At 50.4% G+C, this 22,035-nt stretch overlaps 1 protein-coding gene across 11 annotated transcripts in view; it reads right to left on the bottom strand.

Annotated features, from left to right (window-relative positions):
* Nucleotides 1-4,951: 4,951 nt before the first annotated feature.
* Nucleotides 4,952-22,035, bottom strand: part of Agap1 (ArfGAP with GTPase domain, ankyrin repeat and PH domain 1) — a 445,290-nt gene continuing 428,206 nt past the window's right edge. For all 11 annotated transcript variants that reach the window (XM_031368368.1, XM_031368370.1, XM_031368366.1 and 8 more), the window contains 2 exons: nt 12,511-12,766; nt 4,952-11,517 (listed from right to left, as the gene is read on the bottom strand). In XM_031368368.1, the coding sequence (XP_031224228.1) occupies nt 11,314-11,517; nt 12,511-12,766 (460 nt within the window). In that variant the 3' untranslated portion in view covers nt 4,952-11,313. The remainder of the gene's footprint in view (nt 11,518-12,510; nt 12,767-22,035) is intronic.

Below are 22,035 nucleotides of genomic sequence, written 5' to 3'. Positions count from 1 at the left end.
AAAGGCAAAAGCTATCAGAGGGCCTTGATCAGAATTAGTCCCTGGCTTCCTCCAGCAGCCCCACTGTGCCTGCTAGTGTGCAGATGAGTGTGTGTGTGTGTGTGTGTGTGTGTGTGTGTGCATGTGTGCATGTGTGCATCGGCAGCTCCTTTTTGGTGCAGTAAGTGAGGGGTTTTTTTTCCCCTTCTCCAGTGTTTAAAATAAACAGATCTTGCAAGCTAGCTGCCAAGATCGGTCAATACCATATGCAAATAAATAAGTGCTAATTGCCTGCAGTGTCTTTGGGTGTCAGGTGCAGTTACTGGACCACATTTATGGGCCAATTAGGCATCTTACCGGACTTTAGTGGTGATAAATTGTGGCTTAGCGGCTGCTTGGAACGTGCTGGATACAGTGGGCCGAGTGTAACTCTTTCCATCCTTGTTGGTTGGGATTGTGGAGGCTTTTGTGTAGGGTAGCAGTGGTCCTCAACCTGTGTGTCATGACTCCTGGGGGGGGTGTCAAACAACCCCTTCACATGGGTCACCTAAGATCATCTACATATCAGATATTTACATTATGATGATAACAGCAGCAAAAGTACAGTTATGAAGTAGTAATGAAAATAATGTTTATGGTTGGGGGTCACCACAACATGATGACCTGTATTAAAGGGTCACATCATCAGGAAGGTTGAGAGCCATTGCTCTAGGGGCAAGTGTGCAGTGATCTGTGATGTTACAGGGCACGCTAGGCAGGGCAGGCTGCTGGTGGTGGGGCAGTGGGACCCTGTTGGGGGACAGACACCATGGGCACGGGTAGATGAGACCTGAGAGCCATGTATGGCAACGGCAGTGTCTCGGTGCTGGGGAGTCAGTACAATTGAGGCTGGGCTAAAGTGCTGAGGGTCACTGTGGATGGTAAGCATGGCATGAGGAGTGTCCCGGATGCAGGCCAGAAGGCTCTCGTCCACATCTTGAAGGATGGCCTCTAGACCAGCCTCCTCCTCAGCCCCGCCCAGTCACTCTTAGCCTTGGTTTCCTGAAAGGAGCTCCATGATATTGTTTCCGTGGTACCCTTGCTGCAGGGGAAGCTCTGCTTTCTGCTCCCAGTCACTTAGAAATGAGGGGTGACTCCGACAGACTGGCTCTCTGGAGCTGACCCTGCGAGGGCCTGCAGTGGCAGCTCCAGAGGTCGGTCAGGTCACCCAATGTGACCTTGGAGGGAGGGCCATATTATCTGAGATCCCATAAATGGGAGGAACCGGCCACCAACGGGGAGGCCTTCCAGGGTAGGGAAAACCAGGGGCAAACCAGGGGCAAAGGGTTCCGAGCTGCAGAGAGAGCAGATGGAGGGTGGGGTTGTGGTAGCTCGGTATGGGGGAGGGGCAAGAAAAGGCTGAGTAGGAGGGTAGAGCTGGCTACATAGGGGGACCAGTTAGAGATTTAGAACCCTCAGAGGGAACCATGAGGGAGTTTCATATAAGGAGAAACCAAATTAGAAGTTCAGGGCAGGAGCTATGGAGAGGAGGCTACGGGGCATGAGGATGGGCCAGGGGAAAGTGTTCAGAGCCAACCAGAGGGAGAGGAGGAGCTGGAAGTAGGGAAACATATACTTGGATCCAGGTCCAGGTGTTCATAAAGTCCTCGGCAGGCCCTGGATGGTGCTAGTCACACTTGGAGGCTGCTCTGGAGGCCAGATGGAGCCCTGGCTGCTGGGGCTCCCCATGCTAAGCTTCGCTCTTTACCCTAATGCTTCCTAATTCCTAATCAATTTGTTTCAGTAACAAAGAAGTTTATTAATCAATTAACCAGTTGGTTCACCGACCTCAGCCTGAGTGAACAACATGTTAATAAACAGCTCAACGGCTTTCCTCATTGCCAAGGCGAGGAGGCCGAGAGGTTTGGGCTCTACTACCGTGCAACTCTTTAAACGGCTCTGGAGAGAAGAAAGGGACCCACTGAAAACTCCCTGTTGCCATTTTAAATTTCCCAATGTATTAAAAGATTTACAGAGCTCTCTCTTTCTCTCTTTCTCTTTTATTCTCTCTCCTTCTTTTGTCAAGACCTGGTCTCTCTGTGTCACCCTGGTTGTTCTGGAACTCCTTCTGTAGACCAGGCTGTCCTGGAGCTCAGAGGTCCACCTGCCTCTGCCTCCTGAGTGGGCCACCACACACCGACCGGCACAGAGATCAGTCTTAAACATACCTTGCACCCTCATTGTTTTTTTTAAAGATTTATTTACATATGTGAGTACACTGTCGCTGTCTTCAGACACACCAGAAGAGGGCGTCAGATCTCATTACGGATGGCTGTGAGCCACCATGTGGTTGCTGGGAATTGAACTCAGGACTTATGGAAGAGCAAACAGTGCTCTTAACCACCGAGCCATCTCTCCAGCCCTTGCACCCTCCTTTTTATTTATAGTATTTCCTTGAGTGGCAAATACACTCTGAGTCAGGCTGTCACATAGCTCAGGTTAGCATCAAGACTGATATATGGTTTACAATGACCTTGACATTCACATGTCCTCCATCCATTTCTGGAGTGCTGAGATTAGTGGAACTTGACACTTATACCTGTGGTTCAAGTCCAGGGCCTCATGCATGCTACACAAGGATTCTACCAACTGAGCTACCTTCAGCTCCAAGCTCTCTAATTATTGGTTTTTCTCTCTCACTCCTTTTCCCTATTTTTTGGGGGGTGTGTGTGGCATGAAGGTTGAATCCAGAGTCTCATTCACACCAGGGTCTACATTAGAGCTCTACATTTAAGTTCTATGCCCCAGCTCGCAGCCTCCAGCAAACAGTGTGATCATTCTTCCCTTTATAGGCGGGCCTGAGTTCCTTTCTAGCTTTGTTGTAAATGGCACGGCCATGAGCATCTCGCATGCAGATGTCAAAGGTCATCCTCTTGTAGATTTCCAAGTGGTAGATTCTCTCAGGTCCTCTGTATGCTTTCTCTGGATCCACAATGGCTCAGTGTGTGGCACCTGGATCTATGGTCGAGGGAATTGCTGGGGCACTCTCACATCTTCCGTAGAGTCTCTCACGATCTGTACAGCTGTTTGCATAGAGCCTTGTCCCCTGGCCAGCACTTGCAGGTGGCTGGTGGGTGGGCCAGGGTGACGGCTCAGTGGATAGAGGCATTAGCCATGAAAGCCCGGTATCAGGAGCCCATGTGAAAGGACGGAGGTGGTGCCTGCGTCTATAGCTCCAGCTCCCCCTGTAAGCCGGGAGGCAGAGACCGGACAATGGCTTGGAAGCCCTCGGGCTCTCAGCTAGCCTGGAGCAGACCTTTGTAGACTAGAGGCAAGAGAGGAGAGACCCTTCGTCAGCAAGGTGGATGGAGAGAAAGATCTACCTCCTGGAAGTTGTCTTCCAGCATTCATTCACACACACCCTATGGCATGTGAACATACATACACAGACATACACCGACACAGACACACTGATATACACGCGGGTATACACACACACACATACACACGACACAGACATTTGTACAGACACACACACACGTGGACTGGGTTGTAACTCAGCAGTAGAACACTTGGCTTACATGTGTAAGGCCCAGGATTTGATGCCTATAATAATAATTTATTTTTTTTAAAGGAGGAAGCAAACTTGCCTCAGAATCTACCTTTCTCAAGATTTAAACACTTGAGTTGAGTTTTTGGCCGGAGAGTTCTTTCCAGAGTTACTGTCCTGGGAACAGGCTTCAGAGTCCACTGCTGGGACACTGAAGTTGAGTTCTCCTGGGAGAGAGATGAACTGGACTTATGGAGAGGGTAGGAACAAAGTCCTGGGGACAGAGAGGTGGGAGGGGAGCTGCGGCTCATATGGCCTCTCTGGAGAGGTGTGGCTGACCAGAGTGTGTATGCATGCTGGCTGGAGACAGTTGGGATAGTAGGGTCTACTGGGGTTACCTCCCTCACTCTCCACAGACTACCAAGCCACCAACCACACGCTCCAGCTCTCTGTGCAGTCCTGAGAGACTCGCCTATCCGGTCAGTGGTATAAACAGGGCCAGGAGGGATTATTTCTCTTGCTTCATCCCGTCAGTCCATCTAGCTGGAATGCAGCCCCTGGAGAATAGCATTCTAGATACTAGGAGGTCACAGTACCAAATGTTTGGTGGAGACCGGGCCCAGAGCACGCTGACCTGTGTGGAAGAGTGACCTTTGGTATACCCATGCCACTTTGCAAATCTCTCACCTAAAAGAAACCCAGCAGTGTTGATGCACCCCCTGAAAACCTCTTTAACCAGCACACTCTGGTGCCTGTGAGGGTCTGAGCGGTACCCTGAGCACTGCAGGCAATTGTGTCACAGGAAAGGGACCAAAGACAGTATTCTCACAGAAGCACCCATTGGCACGTCTTACCTGGAACCCTGTGCTGAGTGCTGGGCAGGTGTGTCGGGGTGTGTGTGTCCGGGGTGGATGTGTCTGTGTGGGTGTGCCCAGGGTGGGTGTGTCCAGGGTGGGTGTGCCCAGGGTGGGTGTGTCTGGGGTAGGTGCTCCCTCCTTTTCTGAATTGGGAGTGATGATATAATGTACTTAGTGTAAGAAAGCATTTGACAGTGATTGCATTAGTACTAAAGTTCTGGGTGAGACTGTTTTCCCAGCAGCCCATCCCATTGCTGTCACTCATGTAGGGAAGGTAGTTGGAACAAAACTGAGCCCCACTCCCCCAAAGGGCTTTGGGAACAACCAAACTCGCCCTCAGGGCCTTTCCGTTCCTGTGATTGAGATAAGAAGGAGACACTTGTCCGCCTTCTGACGTCCCACTTCCTGGGTCTCTAGCTGCAGGCCGAGGGGCCAGTTCCTTCAAATAAGGGTGGCCCGTCTCTAGGACAAGCCTTCCTTGGGCAGTCGCTGAAGCCCCTCTTCTTTGATTTACTTTTTCTGGGAGCAGGAAGCCAATTAATTGTGACAAATGGGTACCAAGAAAACACTTCACAGAAGCGCTGTATACATATTTTCTTTTCTTTATTAGAAAGAGGTCTCTACACTATAGCCACCTCTCTCCATTACTTTACACGCTTTTCCTTTTCTTTTTCCCCTTAGAATACTGTACAGCTGACACAAAATCCCAAGGCAGGAAAATACAAACCAGCATATTTAAAACCGAACAAGGTCGCATGAAACGAACAAGCAAAGCGAAATGTCTGTGGATGGTTTAATTACAGGACAAACAGCATAAATAAAGCATCAGTCACTGGGAAATGTAAAGTTATGGAATGAGGTAATATCAAAATGCCCCTGATCGGCCACCCACCCCCGGAGAAGCCCTCACTGCGCTTCCGCCTTCTAGGTATGGCCAGGCAGGTGAGGTGGCCTTTCTCGCCCCTACCCAGAGATGTGCCAGCGGTGCCCTGCCTTGTCTGGGGTTTCTCTTTGCAAAGAAGTTCCTGTGGCAAGAAGACAACTCAAGGTGGAACTAGGGGAAGGAAGGGAAGAGGGCAAAGAAGATGCCCGGGCCCTGCCTTCTGCAGGTCCATCCCCAGGCTGTTGTAAAGGGTCAGCCACTTTCTGTGCCTTCCTGGGGTTCAACACCTCTTCAGTTCTCAGGGCTTAGGGGAGGACCAGTTCTCATCTTAGAAGAAGTTGGTACATTTTAGAAGAAAACTACCCCTTCCCCCAAACCCCACAATGTAGGGAAGGAAAGGGACCATTTTCAGCAGAAACATGCAGGCGCCTTTCCCCTCTGATCACAAGGATGTTTTGAAGGTATCTTTTGCCTGTCTGTCACACAACAGCCAGGTCTCCACTCGACTGCCCTGGGTCCCCTCAGTGCCACCCTGGTAAGGAAACTGCACGACTTGGTTGGTAGGTGAGCAAGGTGCGTGAAAAACAAGAACTAGAAGCCACATGTAGGCTGGCCCCAACTCAAAGCACGCTTGGTCCCTTTCCTGCCCATCCTGATGAGCCAGGTGGGTCGAGAATCTTCTGAGCGCATCCGCTGTGGACAGAGGGCTGTTTTAAAAATTCTGTTTTGGTGCATGCCCTCGGTGAGTCCACATGAGCCACCCAGGAGGCTAATCTTTTCTTTCTGCAAGCATCTGAGAGCCATCTCTAATATCCACACTGACGTGGGCTAGTGTGGACGTAGTCCTGAACCCAGACATTGGGGCACAATGTGATCCTACAGCGGTTGTTCCCAGCAACATTGTGTTAAGGGGCTCTACTCAGGGCCTAATCCCATCCCCCCCACTCACTCACACTTCTTGGTTCCTTCATTTCACCTGCAACATGACAAAGGCCATGTCATTCCCTGCACACAGAATTCCAGGTCAGTCCTCCCTCTGGCGGGAGAGTCCATCATATGGCTTGATTCACAACCCCTGGGGGGGGGTTCCCCAGCAGATGCCTCGTGCCCAGCAAAATAAAGACAAGCCCTGAGCTGACCTCTCTCTCTCTCTCTCTCACTCCCTGAGGCTACCTGCTTTGCACCATAGAGTGGCTGCCACTGCTGGGTCTCCACACCCATCTGAGGCTCACTATGGAAGAGGATAGCCTCAGTTAAGAATATTCTGATCAGTCAGAAGCAACCCCAAACTAAATACTGTTCTTCTATAGGAAATTGGCCTCTTGAGATAAGGGTCGGGAGGCCAGCTTCTCCATGGACCCTCAGTATGCACCGCCCTGGGCAGGGAGCCACCAGGCTTATGGCACTTAAGCAGGCCTGATGTGGATCTGCTACAACGTAAGGACACAGAACCTTGTTGGCTGTCTAGAATTATCCATGATGAAACCTCTCTCTCTTCAACTCTGACCCAGGGTCCAAACCAAGGTTGAAAGAACAGCAGGCACAGAAACAGGGCCTCAGCATTTGAAGGAACCCTGTCAGGCCAGGGCTTTTGAGTAGGAGGAGACTCTGTGCCTTGAAACACTGAGGCCCCAGATGGTGTCTTTCCCCATGAAGTGAGAGATGAGCCCTGACTCCAGGCACTGGAATCTCTAATCAGCTGTCCCTGTTTTTCGCTCCCAGGGATGGGACGAAAAGCCTGAGGTCTATGGTCTACTGCTGAGTGGCATCAGCGGAGTAGCTGGGTCTCTCCCCTTCCCTTTTTCACCTCTCAAGAAGGAATGTGACATTTTGGCTAAAAACCCACCCTACCTCAGCTGCTTTAAAGAGAAGGGCCCCAAAACAGGCCGGATACAAATATCTGGGTCATGGGGTTCTCTTAGACCCAATATGACTTGGTCCTGCTATGTACCAGGCACAAATCTTGGTGTGCTGCTAGCCAGGGCCTGGCAGGAGTTGGGCCATTTAGAATTCAAGAGACAGTGGAAGAGAAGGTGGCACATTGGACACCAATGGCCCTGGTGGCTTTCTGGTGAGTGACAAGGCAGAAATCACCTCCAGCTGTGCCCTTCACAACAGAAGCAGTGGGGGATAAATTCTGCTTTTCTTTTTTTTTAAAGGAGAGATGTTCATCCGTGTCACATTTTTTCCAATTCCTTCCCGTTTTTTAATTTCTTTGCTTCAAAGTCATAAATATGATCCTGGAGGGACTTCTAGCAAAGCCTTGGGGACCTTGTAGGGTGTGAAGGATGGAGACATCTAAGCTGAGAAGAGCCCACCAAAAGGCGAGACAGGGCTTGCTTCTCAGAGAGGTCAGCCTCTCAGGAACTTGGAGGCCCTGAGGACACACCTCCCAGCTATGCTGTTGTGGGGCATCTCCAGGAGGGACAGAGATTGACCATGTCAGGCATGAAATAGTGTCAATGCAGGGAGGAGGGGCAGGCAGAATTCTTGGCAATCAAGAGCGCAAATCGGGCGCAGGGCCAGCAAGTCTCTGGCTCACCAAGTTTAGACACAAACTCCTTGTGGGTCTTGACAGAGAAGGAGGGTGTTACAGAGTGCACTGGGCTCTCAGTCTCCAGGTAAGCTTCTCAGGGGACAGAGGCAGTGAAGCTCAAGGTCTGAGGTGCTATGATGCTCAAAGTTAATGGGAACAGGGCACTGAGAGTGTATGTGTGCTCATCGAGTGTGTGTGCATGCACCCCAGCAGCCTCACTGTAAGAACTGCAGGGAGAAGGAAGCATGGTGAGCCAACAGTAGAGGTTCGAGGTTGCAGGACAGGAGGCTCATTTTAGGCTTGAGTGACACTGGGGGATTGTAGGAGAGTAGGGCTTAGCTCTTTGTAAAACCAGACAAAACATTAGAGGGGCTTTCTCAGAATAAGGAGGCTCCCCTCCCTGCCTGACACTATTCATGGCCTGAGTATCAGAAGCTCAGCAGAAGTAGCCCCAGGTGAGCCTGGCATGTGCCTGGCATGTGCCTGCTTCTATCACTGCCTCCCCAGGACAAGTGACTGCCAACTTACAGGCTCCTTTGCTGGTCCCAGCTGGGAACTTCTCAAAGAGAGGAGATTTACCCTGAACACGGAGGCTTGCTGCCTAGAGTCCCTTGCGCCTGGCCAGAGTGTGGTCTCAGCTCTAACAGTGTGTCTGGAATGAGAACTCACACGTTTTCCCCTTAATCTGTTTCTCTGCCTTTTCCCACTTCCTTTCTTTATTTTATAGTAAGTCCACCTTGAGACTACTACTGTATTCTGACGTGATCTTTAAAAAAAGTGCACTGCATTAGGGGAAGTGTCTGGTGCTGGCACTGCCATCCATAACCCTGTTCATTTCTCCCAGCCTTGGGGTCAGCATGAAAATGGAGACTGGAAGGTTCGTGTTGAGGGAAGGACCTGGTGTGAAATACAAGCACGGGTGAGCCAAGTCTCTCCTCTACCTGCACAGAGCACCCTGGAGGTCCCGCTACCACCCTTGGATCTGCTACCAAGACTCAGGCTTATGAAAAGTGGGCTATCCTTGGACAGTTGAGCACGGTAAAAACTGGCAGGGGAGGGGCCATGTGTTCTGAGGAGGAACTGATGGTGTCAGAGCGACCTCGAGAGGAAGGGAGAGGGAGGGAACCAGAGCGAGCAACTGCGCATTCAAGCAGCGGAGGATGATGTGAAACAAGGAATCATTCGGGAAAATATCATATTATAAACACACAATAATATGTACACACTCATATACACCCCGAAGAGAGGCCTCACAAAGGACTCCGTTTCCTTTCTGAAGTAGGCTCCCCTGCGACAGAAGCATTCCCAGTGGGTATTAGCTACAGTGAAATAATTTAAGAATCTCATTTATACTCTATCTGTGTTCTCTATAGAAGTCTATGGTAAAGGCTACGTGGAGTATGCGGATCGCGGGGTCGGATGCTAACGCATTCTTCAAAAATAGGCAATGACAGCTTGTTTTCTCTATTCACATTTAAAGTAACAACACAGTGATGGAGAGCAGGAAGAGAAACCAAACGCAGGGCTTATGGAACTTAGCTCAGGGGTCTCAGACCCGTGGCTTGCGCATCTGTGACATTTCTGGATACTGGTCAGTTCAGGCTGTGTTGAGACTGAAGATCTCCACAAGACACTCACCCACATATAAATGCTGTGTAAAGCTTTACTTGTGTTCCCATCTACTTTAATTTTTTTTTTTAAAAAAAGTTAAAGAGGAGGAAAAACTCTTACAAAATATAAAGTTCAAATATATAAGCTTGAGGAGCTTCTCCACAGGATGCCGGTGGTGGCTCTGCCCAGCGTCCTGTCTTCCAGTGTGATGGCCTTCTTCCTGCCACACTGTCCCAGGGGGCTCTCTGGCAAGGCTGCTCCAATTTATTTTTTTAAGAACTAAATAGTGCCATGGTTTGGTGTTCCTGTCTGACCACCATGCTGAAGGTGCCTGGTATCTGATGAGCCCTGTGCTCCATGATGGCAAATTGGATGTTAGAGCCAGCCAAGCCGGGCAGTAAGTGGCCTGCAGACTCTCAGGAGCCGGCGGGGCAGAGCGGCTAGCAGCTGCTCACGGGGCACCTTTGTGGGTCTGGCATTTCGAGAAATCACCCCTTCTTGCTACAGCCCCTCGGTTTGGTTGGGAAGATGGTCTCGGCTCTAAAACCAGCCTCTGGTATGAGGGCTCACACCCTCCTTCCCCTCCCTCTTCCTTTCCTGACTTTAATAAGCAAATTGTGCCACCGTCTTATTCTGATACGCACCTTTTAAAAAGCTGTTTATCACATTAATGGAAGTGTTCGCTGCTGGGAGCACTTCCCATGGACAATGATCTGTAACCCTCTGATCTCAACCAGTTGCACGTTATTAGTTCCCACCCAGCTCAATTTATAAATTAACATGGGTGCCATTTGTCTGTGCAAAAATCAATGCATATTTATGAACTTCTTTTATTCAAATAGATTTTCACACATCTTATCTACGACAGAAACCTGGGTAATTCAGACTTTGTGGACTGGGAGTGGCTGAGGCCTGACACATCCGTTGTGGCTAAAGTATAGGAAAAATCTCTTAGAAGAAAAAAAAATAGCCTTTTATGTATTTACTTAGTTTTGGAACATATTTGAAAGCTCTTTTCAGCTGAATTCATGATTTCTTTTAGAATTTTCAAGTTACTCTTTATTTACTTACTTATTTATTTTTCCCATTTTGTTTTTGCACCAAGAAAGGGGACTGAAGTCAAGTAATACCCGGCAACTGATTTCCTCTCTTTGGACTGAAAAATTAAACAGATACTAAATTATGACAGTGAATTTAGAAAGGAGGGCTCCAAGGGCTGGAGAGACATGTCTAGGATAATATGATGCTGCTAGGCGCACTGCAATCATATCGTGGCAATCACCGGAGCGTGCCGTGTAACTACCTCCTCCGCTAATATGCCTTCTTCCCGGTGATGACTAATCACGTTCTATTAAACAGCGGTAATGCTGGAGGAACTCGACTATACAAGTGTAATGAAGCCGGTATTCTCCCTGGACAGATTAGCTACAACTGATTTGACACCTACCATCATAGGGGCTTCAGACCTGACAAACTGTGCTTGCTTCTGATTTATGCCGTCAAGCTCCCCCGAGAAGACGTGAAATCCAAGCCTCCTTTTGGTCGAGGTGAAATGTACTGATGTGCTTAACTGCCAGTGAGGGGACGCTGCCCCTTCTCCTTGCTACCCTTCCCCCTGCTCCGTCTCCAGGCCACTGGAACAGGGGTCCCCGTCGTCGTGTGCTATCCTCAAAGCCGGGAGGTGGTCGGTCCCTCCTACGTTGCTTCCGGAGGGTGGGAAAAGAGTTCCGTTCCACGGCCTACAGCCTCCTCTTCTCCCCTTGAGGATGTCCAGGCTTGGAGATTTCGTGTGGGGTGAGTGAGTGGCAGGTGGGTGGAAGGCGTCCACCAGGAAGAGGGAGGGAACTGAGGGACTCACGTGGTGTTGTGACTTCCGGAGCAGGCGGGCGTGGGATCCCGGGTGCAGTGTTGGCTGAGCTCAGATGACACTGGGCGCCCTCCCGCTACTGTTGTTCCTGCTGTTGTTCTTCCTGGACAGGTTGGGGGTAGCCATGAGCACAAAGCGCTCGTCGGGGCAGCCGTACTGTAGAAGCACGTCGATACACTCCTGGCTGGAGGCCTGCCGGGCGTAGGCCAGTGCTGTGTTCCCGTGGGCGTCTCGGGCCATGACGTCCACCCCGTACTGTAGAGGCAACAGAGCATGAGTTAGTGTCCCCGGCAATGGCAATCTGAGGGCATGCAAGGATAGCACACAACCTCAAATCTACGTACGGACTGAGCTGGGACAGACACCTGGCGACCAAGGAGCGGAAAACCGATGTTCACAAGCTGTTTAGAACAGGCTCTGTCTGTACCTGTTGTTAGGAAAAGACTACCCCGCTCTGCATCACACAAACAGGTCAAAGAGGGCTTAAGTTTGGCTTTCTAATCATATATCCATGGAGGACAGAAAGATGGCTTGGAGGATAATGGTTCCTGTCAAGGCTGAAGTCTGAGTCTGATCCACAGAACCTACATTGTTGAACCACAAAATGAACTTCTGCAAACTGTAGTCTGACAGCCATAGGACTGTTGTGCCATGTGCGAGTGCGCGAGCGCGCGCGCACACACACACACACACACACACACACACACACACACACACGCATGTCTGTAAGCATACACGCATGTGTGCAGATGCATTAGTTTTCAGCCGAGTTAGATCCCGGTCACTGTAGTGGAGACAGAGGGTACTTAGTGGCTGATATCCCTGAGGTGTTTTTAGGAAGCTGCCTGGGAATGTTACACTTTGTGTTATGGAAATACAAATTCAAAGATTGGGCAAAGGGACTCCTAGAAGTCACTCAAGTTATGTATGCCCCTCCCCCCACGAAGATGACAAACGAGAAACAGGTCCCTTTTCCCCAAAATGCTTGACCTGAGAAGCTGTTAGAAAGACACTTGAGAACTTCTAGCAAATGAGTGTCTGTTTCATTTTTGCTCTGTACCTGGCCTCTCCTCACCCTCTGGTTCTATACCCTCAGGCAGGTAAGTCCAGATGGAAAGTTCAAATCCCGCTAGGCTCAGCTCTTAGGCACGGCCTTCTATAGGAGAGAGAGGTCAGGAGAATATGCATACTGACCTCACAGAGGCTCCACCCTCTGTTGGGCAAGTGGTGGGCACCTCAGCCACTTACCCAGATCAGCAGCTGAGCCAGGACCACATTGCCCTTGCGGCAGGCCAGGTGCAGTGCCGTGCGACCGTCTCCTTCCCCACAGGTCTCATTCACTTCATCCCGGGACCCATGTGCCAGAAGTAGGATGACAGTCCGCAGATCTTCCTCGGCAGTGGCACGTAGCAGTTGCTGGCCCAGGGAGAACTCCGTGCATGGCAGTGGGGCCAGGAAGAGTTTCTGCTCATACTTGGCCCGGATCCACCGTTCCTTCTCTTCCCTGTGAAAAGTCACCGCACAGGCACGTATTAGAGTTGAGGCTGGAACCTCTGCTCTGGTAGCTGCCATGGCTAGGAGGCATAGGAAGGGAGCAGAGTCAGTCTTCTCTTAGAATATGGCCCTGTTAGGGAGTGCTTGATTCATGGTTCCAGAATTTGTATCCCTCTGCCTGTAGCATCTACTCCCAGGTCTAGAGCCAGAACCTCTGGGCGCGGTTTGCAAGCTATGGCTGAGGCTCCTCTGACGTGTGAGCACAGCCTGGGAGCCTGCATCACTGCGATACGAACATGGGCTCCACAGCTCAAAGGCTTGGGATTTCAGAGAGCAAGGAAGGAAGGGATCCCCCAGAGAGATGTGCTTATATTGACCAAAAAGAAAGGTCCCAGGTGAGCTGCCCCTATGCTCTAGGGCTGGCAAGTGACCAGGACTAGGGGTAGGGCAGCAGAGGCCTCATGGAGGTACAGTGTCTCTTTTGCTCTTAATTCACTGGTATTCTGGGATGGAGGCATGGCGAGGGTCTCCATCACCTCCAGCTGAGGAAACACTGAGGATTCACAGGAACCTGTCATCTCTTTGGGGACTTGTGAAAGGCTTAAGGGGAGGGTGCAGAGTGTTGATCTCTGAGGAAAAGTGCTCCAGGGCCCAGCTTCAAGGGGAAAAAATTGGGCAGCCTCTGAGGCCAGAGCAAAGCTAAGTACAAGAGGGCAGGGTGAAGCTGGAAGGCTGTGGGCTCTGCAATGTGCCAAGCCCTGATGATGTGACAGACACAGTGGCTTGTCTCCATTTTCCTAGCATGACCTGGGCCTGGTCCCTCCCCCAGGCTTACCTAATACTACCTTAGGAAGTATTGAAGGAAGAGCTGGAAGAGGGAGGGAGGAAAGAAATCTCCCAGGGTGCTGTGTTTAAATAGATCAAGAAGGTAGGCTTGTTGGGCACAGGGAAGCAGACCTTTAATAGGAGCACTCGGGAGGCAGAGATAGGTGAATCTCTGTGAGTTCAAGGCCAGCCTGAACACAGTGAGTTCCAAGTCAGCCACAGGTACATAGCGAGAGGGTCCCGTGGGCTGCCTTTAGGCTCTGGGATAGTTAGATTCGGGTGCAGATTTCTCAAAAACCATCCGAACAAAAACCAAACAAACCAAAATGAGAAAGGATGAGACGTTGAACTCCATAGTCCTCCAGATTCTAATCCTCATTAGGAAAAGGGGTGAGAGGTGTGTGTGTGTGTGTGTGTTTTAAAAGAGGATCTCCGATTTCATGAGTAACCCTTAGAGTTTTCCCAGCAGCCTGTGGTGTGTTCCGGAGGCCTGAGTGCTGCTTTTTCATGAGGGCAATGGAGAAAGCAAACAAATCCCACACATATGGACAGAGTGTAATTATTTCAGACTTCAGTAAGAACCTGACTCACAGTGACTTCTGAAACCCAGAGCCTTTCGAAGCAATAATCTGAGCACACAGCTACCGGCTGCAGGGAGGAATCAGGGGCCTTCCCCAGCCCTCCAGAAAGAAAACTCATTACATTTCTGCTTCCAAGGCCCAGAAGAAAGGCCTCGTTTACACCTCTGCACAGTGTTTACATTGCGCCTGGTGACCTAGTGTCAGGTTAGCCCTAATCTGTTTTTAAATACTTAGGCAAACAGATTCTTCCAGGAGTAAATCTGGATTAGTTTTGCTTCACTTCCTGGTACATGTGAGTGACCCCCAAGTGACCCCTGACTCTTCATTCAGAGACTTCCAGGACAAACACTTGGCTGCAGCAGAGATGAACTGGCTCCTAGGTCCTCTGCAGAGGAGACCCTCACACGCATCCTCACTTAGGCAGAAAGGTGGGGACAGCCATGGAATGCAAAACCCAAACCGTTGAGGTTCACACTTTATTTTAAAAGCTTGTTTATAACAAATCAAGCGTTTGTTGAGGTAGTTCATAAATCAGGAAGGAGAAAGAGCAAGCCGTGAGTTAAATGAGAAGGGCTAATGGTGTAGGAGACGTCCAGACCTCCGTTTTCCAATCTGCTAACTCTCATTTTTGGGTAGGCATTAAAATCACCCTGCCTTATTCTGCTCCAGTTGATTTTAAAAGTCATTGCCAGATCATCCAGGGGTAACGGGGAGAACTTAACATCAGAACTCGGGTCTTAACTGCGATGATTAAAATTTCATTTTAATATTCAAATGCCCAGCCAAAGACAGCACAGATTCCTGGCTCCACCAAGGACAATCCCTAGGCCTGCTATCTGTGTGGCTTTAGTTTCAGATGGAAACAGAACCTGCAGTGCCGACTGCTGCGTGGGCCCCTTGGCTTTTGAGCTTCCCAGAAGCCCAAGTGAGGTTTATTTTATTTTATTTTGTAGCTGAAATCCATTTAGGATAGAAATAGAGTCTGCCCAGGGCAATGGAAGGTTTATGGGTGAGTTCAGTTGCTCCCATCAACTCCCAAGTACTCCGTTGTTCAGAATCTGTCTTCTGGGGCCACTGCCTACACTAACAACTGTACCCCAACATGTGGCTTGGTGAGCATTGTCCAGTGCATTGTCTAGGAAGGAAAAGGGACCCGTTGGTGCTGTGAGGCTGTGCTCTCTCCTTTAGAGAGGTCTCAGGGTCTCAGCACTCACTTTTCTCACCCTTCCCTACTTGGGCACTTGTTTTGCCATCTGTAAAATGGGCTTATTAAAGTCAGGGCTGTCGAGACCTAAGATCTTTCGTGTGGTCTATACACTGGCCACAATGACCCTGCTGTAAGCAGCAGACTGTACAGAATCTATCTCTACTGTCCCTGTGTCAGTCATGGTCAGGCACACAGCACTCACAGTGTGGTGTCTGTGGAAGGCAGGCAGGGATGTGGAGCAGCAGAGCTTATCATGTTGAGCATGAGGGTCTAGAGAGTCCATTGAGGGTGTGGAGACCCTGAACTTCTAGGGCAAGGGTCTTGGTTAGTTTAAATGATCCCAGGGTTGTCAGTGTGTTTGGAGTTAGGTTTGGGGTGTGTGTATGCATGAGCCTGAGAGGTCCAAGGTTCCTCGTTGTCATGGCCAAACTGGTTGACCCCAAGTTCACATGTTGAAGCTTTAACCACCAGTGTGGCTTCACTGGGTGCAGGTCTTTAGGGAGTAAATAAGGTTAAATGGGATCCTTCTGGTAGATCTCCACTCCACTATGGCTGGGGTCCATAAAAATAGTTATTAGCCACCCCTCCCTCTATGCACAGCAGAAGGGCCCTGCGAGCCAGGAGGAGGCCTCCCCAGTTGAGAGCCCACCCATCACACCTTGATCTTGTACCAGGTACTTCCAGTTCCTGAAGCCTGCACAATATTTTGCTATGGCGGCTTAGCCATCCTTCCCCTCAGCTCTCACCAGAGTGAGAGGACATTCTGATCACAGTTTCTCTTCTGTTCTGTCAACATTACCGCCCTAGGAAACCACAGTGCCAGGACACGATGGACTCCAATTGTTACTCTCAGGTCCCTTGGCCATCCGCTTCACTGTCCCCAAGGAAGGCCAGTTCAAGAGCAGCAGAGCTGGCAGTGGATCACCTCGCCTCATTCCAATGCCCTGGAGGACCACTGCTCACAGCCTCTGTTAGCTAATGAGCTAAAAAATGAATTATTGGCTCGGCTGCCATCAGCAGGGAGGAGGGGCTGGCCCCTCATCAGGTCTTGGTGCTGACACACCTTTAAATAAATCAACTGCAGGGAGGGAGGGAGGGGGTGATAACCTGTCAGAAGACAGACACCAACCACATCCCTAAAAACACAAAGAGACGTGTTCAGGAAATACCCTCTCCTCCCTGAAATGGAGCCCTTTGGGAGTGGCCCCCTACCTCCCTCTGGATGTGACTATAACTGCCTGGTGTGTAAACCACAGGCTAGCGGTGACCAAACACAAGGCTTGGGGTTAGAGAATGGGTAGGACCTGGTGCAGACCTAGAAGCTCTACTGGGCTCAACCCCCAGTGATCTGACACTATGGCTTGATGGCTGGACAAAGCTACTCCTGATCTTAGGGAGGGGTGACCTGGTACGCCCCCATGTGCCAGCACAGGACCAGCTACTCAGTGTCCTGTCTGTTTTTATGCCAACTTGACACAAGCTGGAGATCTTAGAGGTGGGAGCCTCAGTTGAGAAACTGCCTCCCAGAAGATGGGCTAGAGACAAGCCGGTAGAGCATTTTCTTAACTAATGAGTGACAGGAGGAGGGCTCAGCCATCGTGGGTGGGGCTACTTCTGGACTGGTGGCCCTGGGTTGTATAAGAAAGCAGGCTCAGCGAGCCATGTGAGCAAGCCAGTAAGCAGCACCCCTCCATGACCTCTGCATCAGTTCCTGCCTCCAAGTTTCTACCCCGTGTGGGTTCCTGTCCTGACTTCCTTCAATGATGGATGGCAATGTGGAAGTGCCAGCCAAATAAGCCCTTTCCTCCCCAAGTTGCTTTGGTCATGGTGTTTCATCACAGCGAAGTGAGCCTAACTAAGCTACCTGGGCCATGTCTCACTTGAGGCCTGCCTGTCAGAACTGGCAGGTGGTCACACGGAATGCCAAGCGATGCCCAAACTGAGAATGTGTTGAGGAGAGGGGTGGACCACAGCCTCCTGATGGTCTGCGAGCACAAGTCAGAGGTCACAGGATGTAGGACCACTGACTCTGTGGTGGTACCAGAATTGAGGTGAAAGCCATCAGATCTCAGGATGGGGACTGAGGCTGACACAATCTCCAGTTGCTACCACGGGTGAAGGACAACAGGAAGACAGGACAGGCGCTCTTCACTGAGTGCAGGCTATGCTGGAGCCCGAGGGTCTGGTCTTCACACAAGTTTCTTGTGCTTAGTGCTGGGGGAGCATCAATTGCTACGATGGTGCTGACTGTGACGTGTTCAAGTGACTGAGGCTGTGTCCAGGGAGGCACGGACCATTTCTAGCTGCCTAATACTGTAATTCAGACTTCATTTCTCATCTCAGCGAGTGGACACTTGGCAGCAGGTGCCTTACAGGAAGGAGTCCATGAGGTACTGCCTCAACAACCCCACCCTGTAACCAGTGTGCTCTGTGCATATGTGTCCGCCCCTAACCCCCCGCCCCCCCACCTCCCCAAACTCCTCTGTGGAAACCACCACACCCAACATAATGGTCTTCTGCGTCAGGGTTTTGAGGGTGATGTTTTTCAGTCAAACTGGGGGTATAGTTTAGTAGATAGAATGTGGGAGATCCTGGGCCCTGCCCCCAGTTCCCCAGATAAATGCCTCAGTCTAAGACATTTGGTACACGACTCCCTAAGACCAAGAGAAAGGCCCAGCCTCTCCGTATCAGCTCCTCACTTTTATTTATAGCTGCAGGAGCCAAGTGGTGGGGATGGGTCGTGAGTCCATGGATGGAGGCTGGCATGGAGATGACAGGGTATCAGGGTTGGGTTGGGCAGAGTGGATATAGTTATAATGGCTGTCCTGTTAGGTACAGGATCTGGAGGGCTCCCGCTGGCACCTATCGAGGACACCACAGGTGCAGATTGTCTCTGCCACCGCAATCTCTTCAGGTTTTCCCTCCTAACTTTCTTCCTTACTGAGATTATTTTACTATCATGAAGAACAAAACCCAATCAACCAAACAAAAAGAACAACAATGTGCAGAACAGGTATACAATAAAGAGGAAGAAAATTACACCTGAGTGTGTGAGGAGGGTAGGCTTGGGGTGGGCTAAAGCCATTGTCTGAAGTTAAAACCTACCAATTGGGACTCTACTGGTAAGGACTGTCAACTGAGCACCGAGTGAGGCCTGGGAGAGGCAGAAGTCATACTGTGTGTGGAACATCTTTCTTAGAGAAGGGATCCTGTCTTAGTTACTTTGGTTTTGTGAGAGAGCTTCATGTAGCCCAAGCTAGCTTTGAGCTCGCTACCCAGCTAAAGCTCGCTTTGACCTTCTGATCCTCTGGCCTCTGTCTCCTGAGTGCCAGGGTTACAGGTGTACACAATATATATTGTGGTTTTATATATTGCAGGGAACCAAACCCAGAGCTCCATGTATGCTAAGCAAACACTCTGACAACTGAGTTCCACCCCAGCCAGAGAAAGTCTTAACGCAATGCCCACTCTCCATTCCTGCTGCAAAGATGCCCCTCTCAGTTCCTAGCGAGAAGCCCTTCCAACTGTCGCCAGCTGGGTTTTGGGTCTGGCAGGGAGGGCTCAGCACACTGCCAGGGGTAAGAAGGTTAATGGGTTGATTCCCAGAAAAAAACTTTTTCACAGAGCTTCTGACCGGCTTTTAGCACTGTCCTGCGGATGTCTAGGAGATGCGTCACTAAAAGGCAGACATGGGGGTGGGTGGCCAGACAACCCTCGGTCTTCAGGGAGCCTGCTGTCCTGGCTGGTGATAGTGTTTCTGGGCTGCTATGATGAGCTGTCCCGCAGGGGCGTAGTCCTAAGCTGTGAGAACTCACAATTCTGGTTTTGGAGGCTCTGCTGTCCGTACCAGGGGCTTTTCCCAGAAGTCTACTCACTGTGAAGTCCTCTGAGTTCGTACTTATTTGAACCTTCCCCACGAATGGTAAAAGACCAAGAAGGAATTTTGTGTTTGCACACATCACCGCACTGCTCCTTCTGGAAACATCTTTGCTTCTTAAGGCACTGGAGGGGATTTTTTTTTTTTAATACTGATTTTATAGGCCATCCTGGAGGAATGAATGCCGTTGGGGTGGGGAGGTGAAACTGGAGGAGCCACACTTAGTCCTGAACTGCTGACAGATGAGGAGAGGAAGGATAGAGGAAGACGAGAAAAGAAAGGGCTAGCATCAAGGAATTTGCAAAGTGCTTCCTGCCTCAAGCTAAACAGGAACTGGGAGAGGGGCATGGAAGACGGGGCTGGAACAATATGTTTGGGGAAAGAGGGGGCCTTCCTCCCTGCCGGGCAAGCCCAGGCCCGGGGCTTGCTGAGCACAGACCCCTGCTCCCATGCATGCCTTCTCCCGAGCTGCGTTGCTAGGGGTCAAGCCCCAGCGGCGAGGATGGCCAACAAAGACCAATGGATATTTATTCCTTAATTACGGAAAGCTTTTAAGAAACTGGCCACTGTAAATCCCACATGCAGGGAGCAGGAGGCAACAGACAAGAATTTATACTCACGGAGCAAAGACAAAATAAATATCTGGCCTGACTTTTGATCAATATTATGACTGTTTTTTTGCCAACCTGCAGGGTATTTTATGAGCATGGGGGAACAGAACAGGATCATTATTAATTAAATAAAGTCAACTGTATTAGGCTTATTACTTCTTAGGCTCACAGTTAACTGTGCTGGGCCACGGTGTCCGCACATCTATAGGCAGGTGCAGGTCCAGGCATCAGAGGGTGGCAAGTGCCTGTCCAAGGGCTCCGTATTCACGGAGGTCATTAGGAGCGCAGAGCCTGGTGTAGCCCATGTGGCCCAGGGGGTACCTGGGTAATAGTGGGTTTTTCAGACGCCGAGCTTGGTCTCACCCTGTCTTCTGATCTAAGATAAGGCTCCCACCTGGAGCCCCTCACGGTCATGTGCTAGAAATACCAGGCCCATTTCCACATTCCCCTAGGAGCCTGCTGGAGTCAGTCCTGGCAAAGGCCTGAAGACATCTCCAGGCCATGGCTCAGCAGCAGACAGACATTCCTGGAGTTCTCTTGTAAATTGGCAGGCCTAAGACCCTTCTAGTCCCAGCCATGGGGATTGCCTCCATGTATCTCAAAACTGGAGGACAAACAGTCTTCCAGAGCAGAGGGCCTGTACCCAGCATGCAGGAGCTGGTGAGAGGCAGGCATGGGTTACAGTGCAAGGCACTGGGGGACTAGAGGGTAGGCTTTCTGCAGCCACCTTGGATTCTGACCCTGGAAATACAGACTTCAAAAGGGGACCTTTGGGGAGGAAAAGGGTCAGGGACTTGGGGCTATATTTTGGGACACATCAGAGACAATTCTCCTCCCTAGCAGTATAGGGCAAGAGGCTTGGGTATAAGCCAGGAATAGCCGCATTGCCAAAGCACCTTGATCATGTCAGCTTTCAGAAGCACAAGGGACACATTTTCTTCCCGGAAACCACCTGGTTGGGCAGCAGCAAAGGACGAAGACAGGAAGTCACCTCACTGATGAGCCCAGGGGCTCTCCTTGGTCACTCCGACAACCCTTCCTTCATCCTCATCTGTATACTGGTAAAACTGGAGTCAGGTCAAGGACGCTCACATGCCTTATTCTCAATCCTAAATAAATCAGGGAGAGCATGGGGGTGTGTGTGTGTGTGTGTGTGTGTGTGTGTGTGTGTGATGTCCCACACTCAGGAAGCTGAGGCAGGAGGACTGTTATGGGTTTGAGAATGGCGTGAGCTACAAAATGATTCTAGGCTGACTGACAGCCCTCGGCGTGTTGAGCAGAGCTTCGGCTGTCTGCTCCGTGCATTTCCAGTCACACTGGCTGTCCTTGTTGCTAACTTGAAGGAGGGTCCTAGGTCTGGTTGTTTGCAAGGAAACCTAGCCTGGGCTGCATAGTGAGACCTTTTCTCCAAAACTCAGTACAACAGAACTGAGGGAGGTATGATGTTTTTTACTTCTGCATTCTGATGATTGCAGATGAATCAGTCACTCTGAGAACCTAACAGCTTTCCCTAGTATTGGTCTTGGTGGAGGCCGGTCTCCTGCCGGCCGGGGGCTGGTTAGGTCAGCCACATCTTCTCTCATGGAGCCAGCAGAGCAAGTCCATTTGGATGCAAAGCTCGACTGAACTTGCCCAGATCTCATCAGAGCATCAGGGGCAGGGCAGGGCGAGAGAGCTGTACCTCCTGGCTGGCGCTGCCTCTAAGCAAGGCAATTCTGTTGCTATACATCAGGCTTTGCCACCGTGTCCTAATGTATTAAGTGGCTGAGTACTGTGGTTTCAGATGGGATTCTGACAGTGAACCTCAGAGACCGGTTTCCCTAGGGATCACAGAAAGACAAGCTGTCTATGAGAACTAAGAGCCCGAGCAGCAGACACCCCAGGCACTGTCTTATGAAGAATCAACTCGGAGGCTGTAGGAATGAGTCTCTGCCAAGGAACTCAGCTTGGTATCTCTCAGAGTACCAGCCCCAGGAGCTATGGCTAGACCCAGTCTCTTGACAGGCATGCTCGGAGCCTCTTTGCTAAGACCCCTGGAGTAGAGTAGCTCCTGGGTCAGCAGCTGAAGATCAGAACTTATATTTCTTCAGCCCTGGGTTTGAATTCTCCCTTAGATTTTGTAGTGTGATATCAGGCTCATTTATTTAAAAAGATGGGAATATAAGTTATCCATATAGT

The sequence above is a fragment of the Mastomys coucha genome, unplaced genomic scaffold (genome assembly GCF_008632895.1).
Source record: "Mastomys coucha isolate ucsf_1 unplaced genomic scaffold, UCSF_Mcou_1 pScaffold14, whole genome shotgun sequence".
Taxonomy (NCBI): domain Eukaryota; kingdom Metazoa; phylum Chordata; class Mammalia; order Rodentia; family Muridae; genus Mastomys; species Mastomys coucha.
Note: the sequence above shows the minus strand (reverse complement) of the source record. Positions and strands in the feature narration are given on the sequence as shown.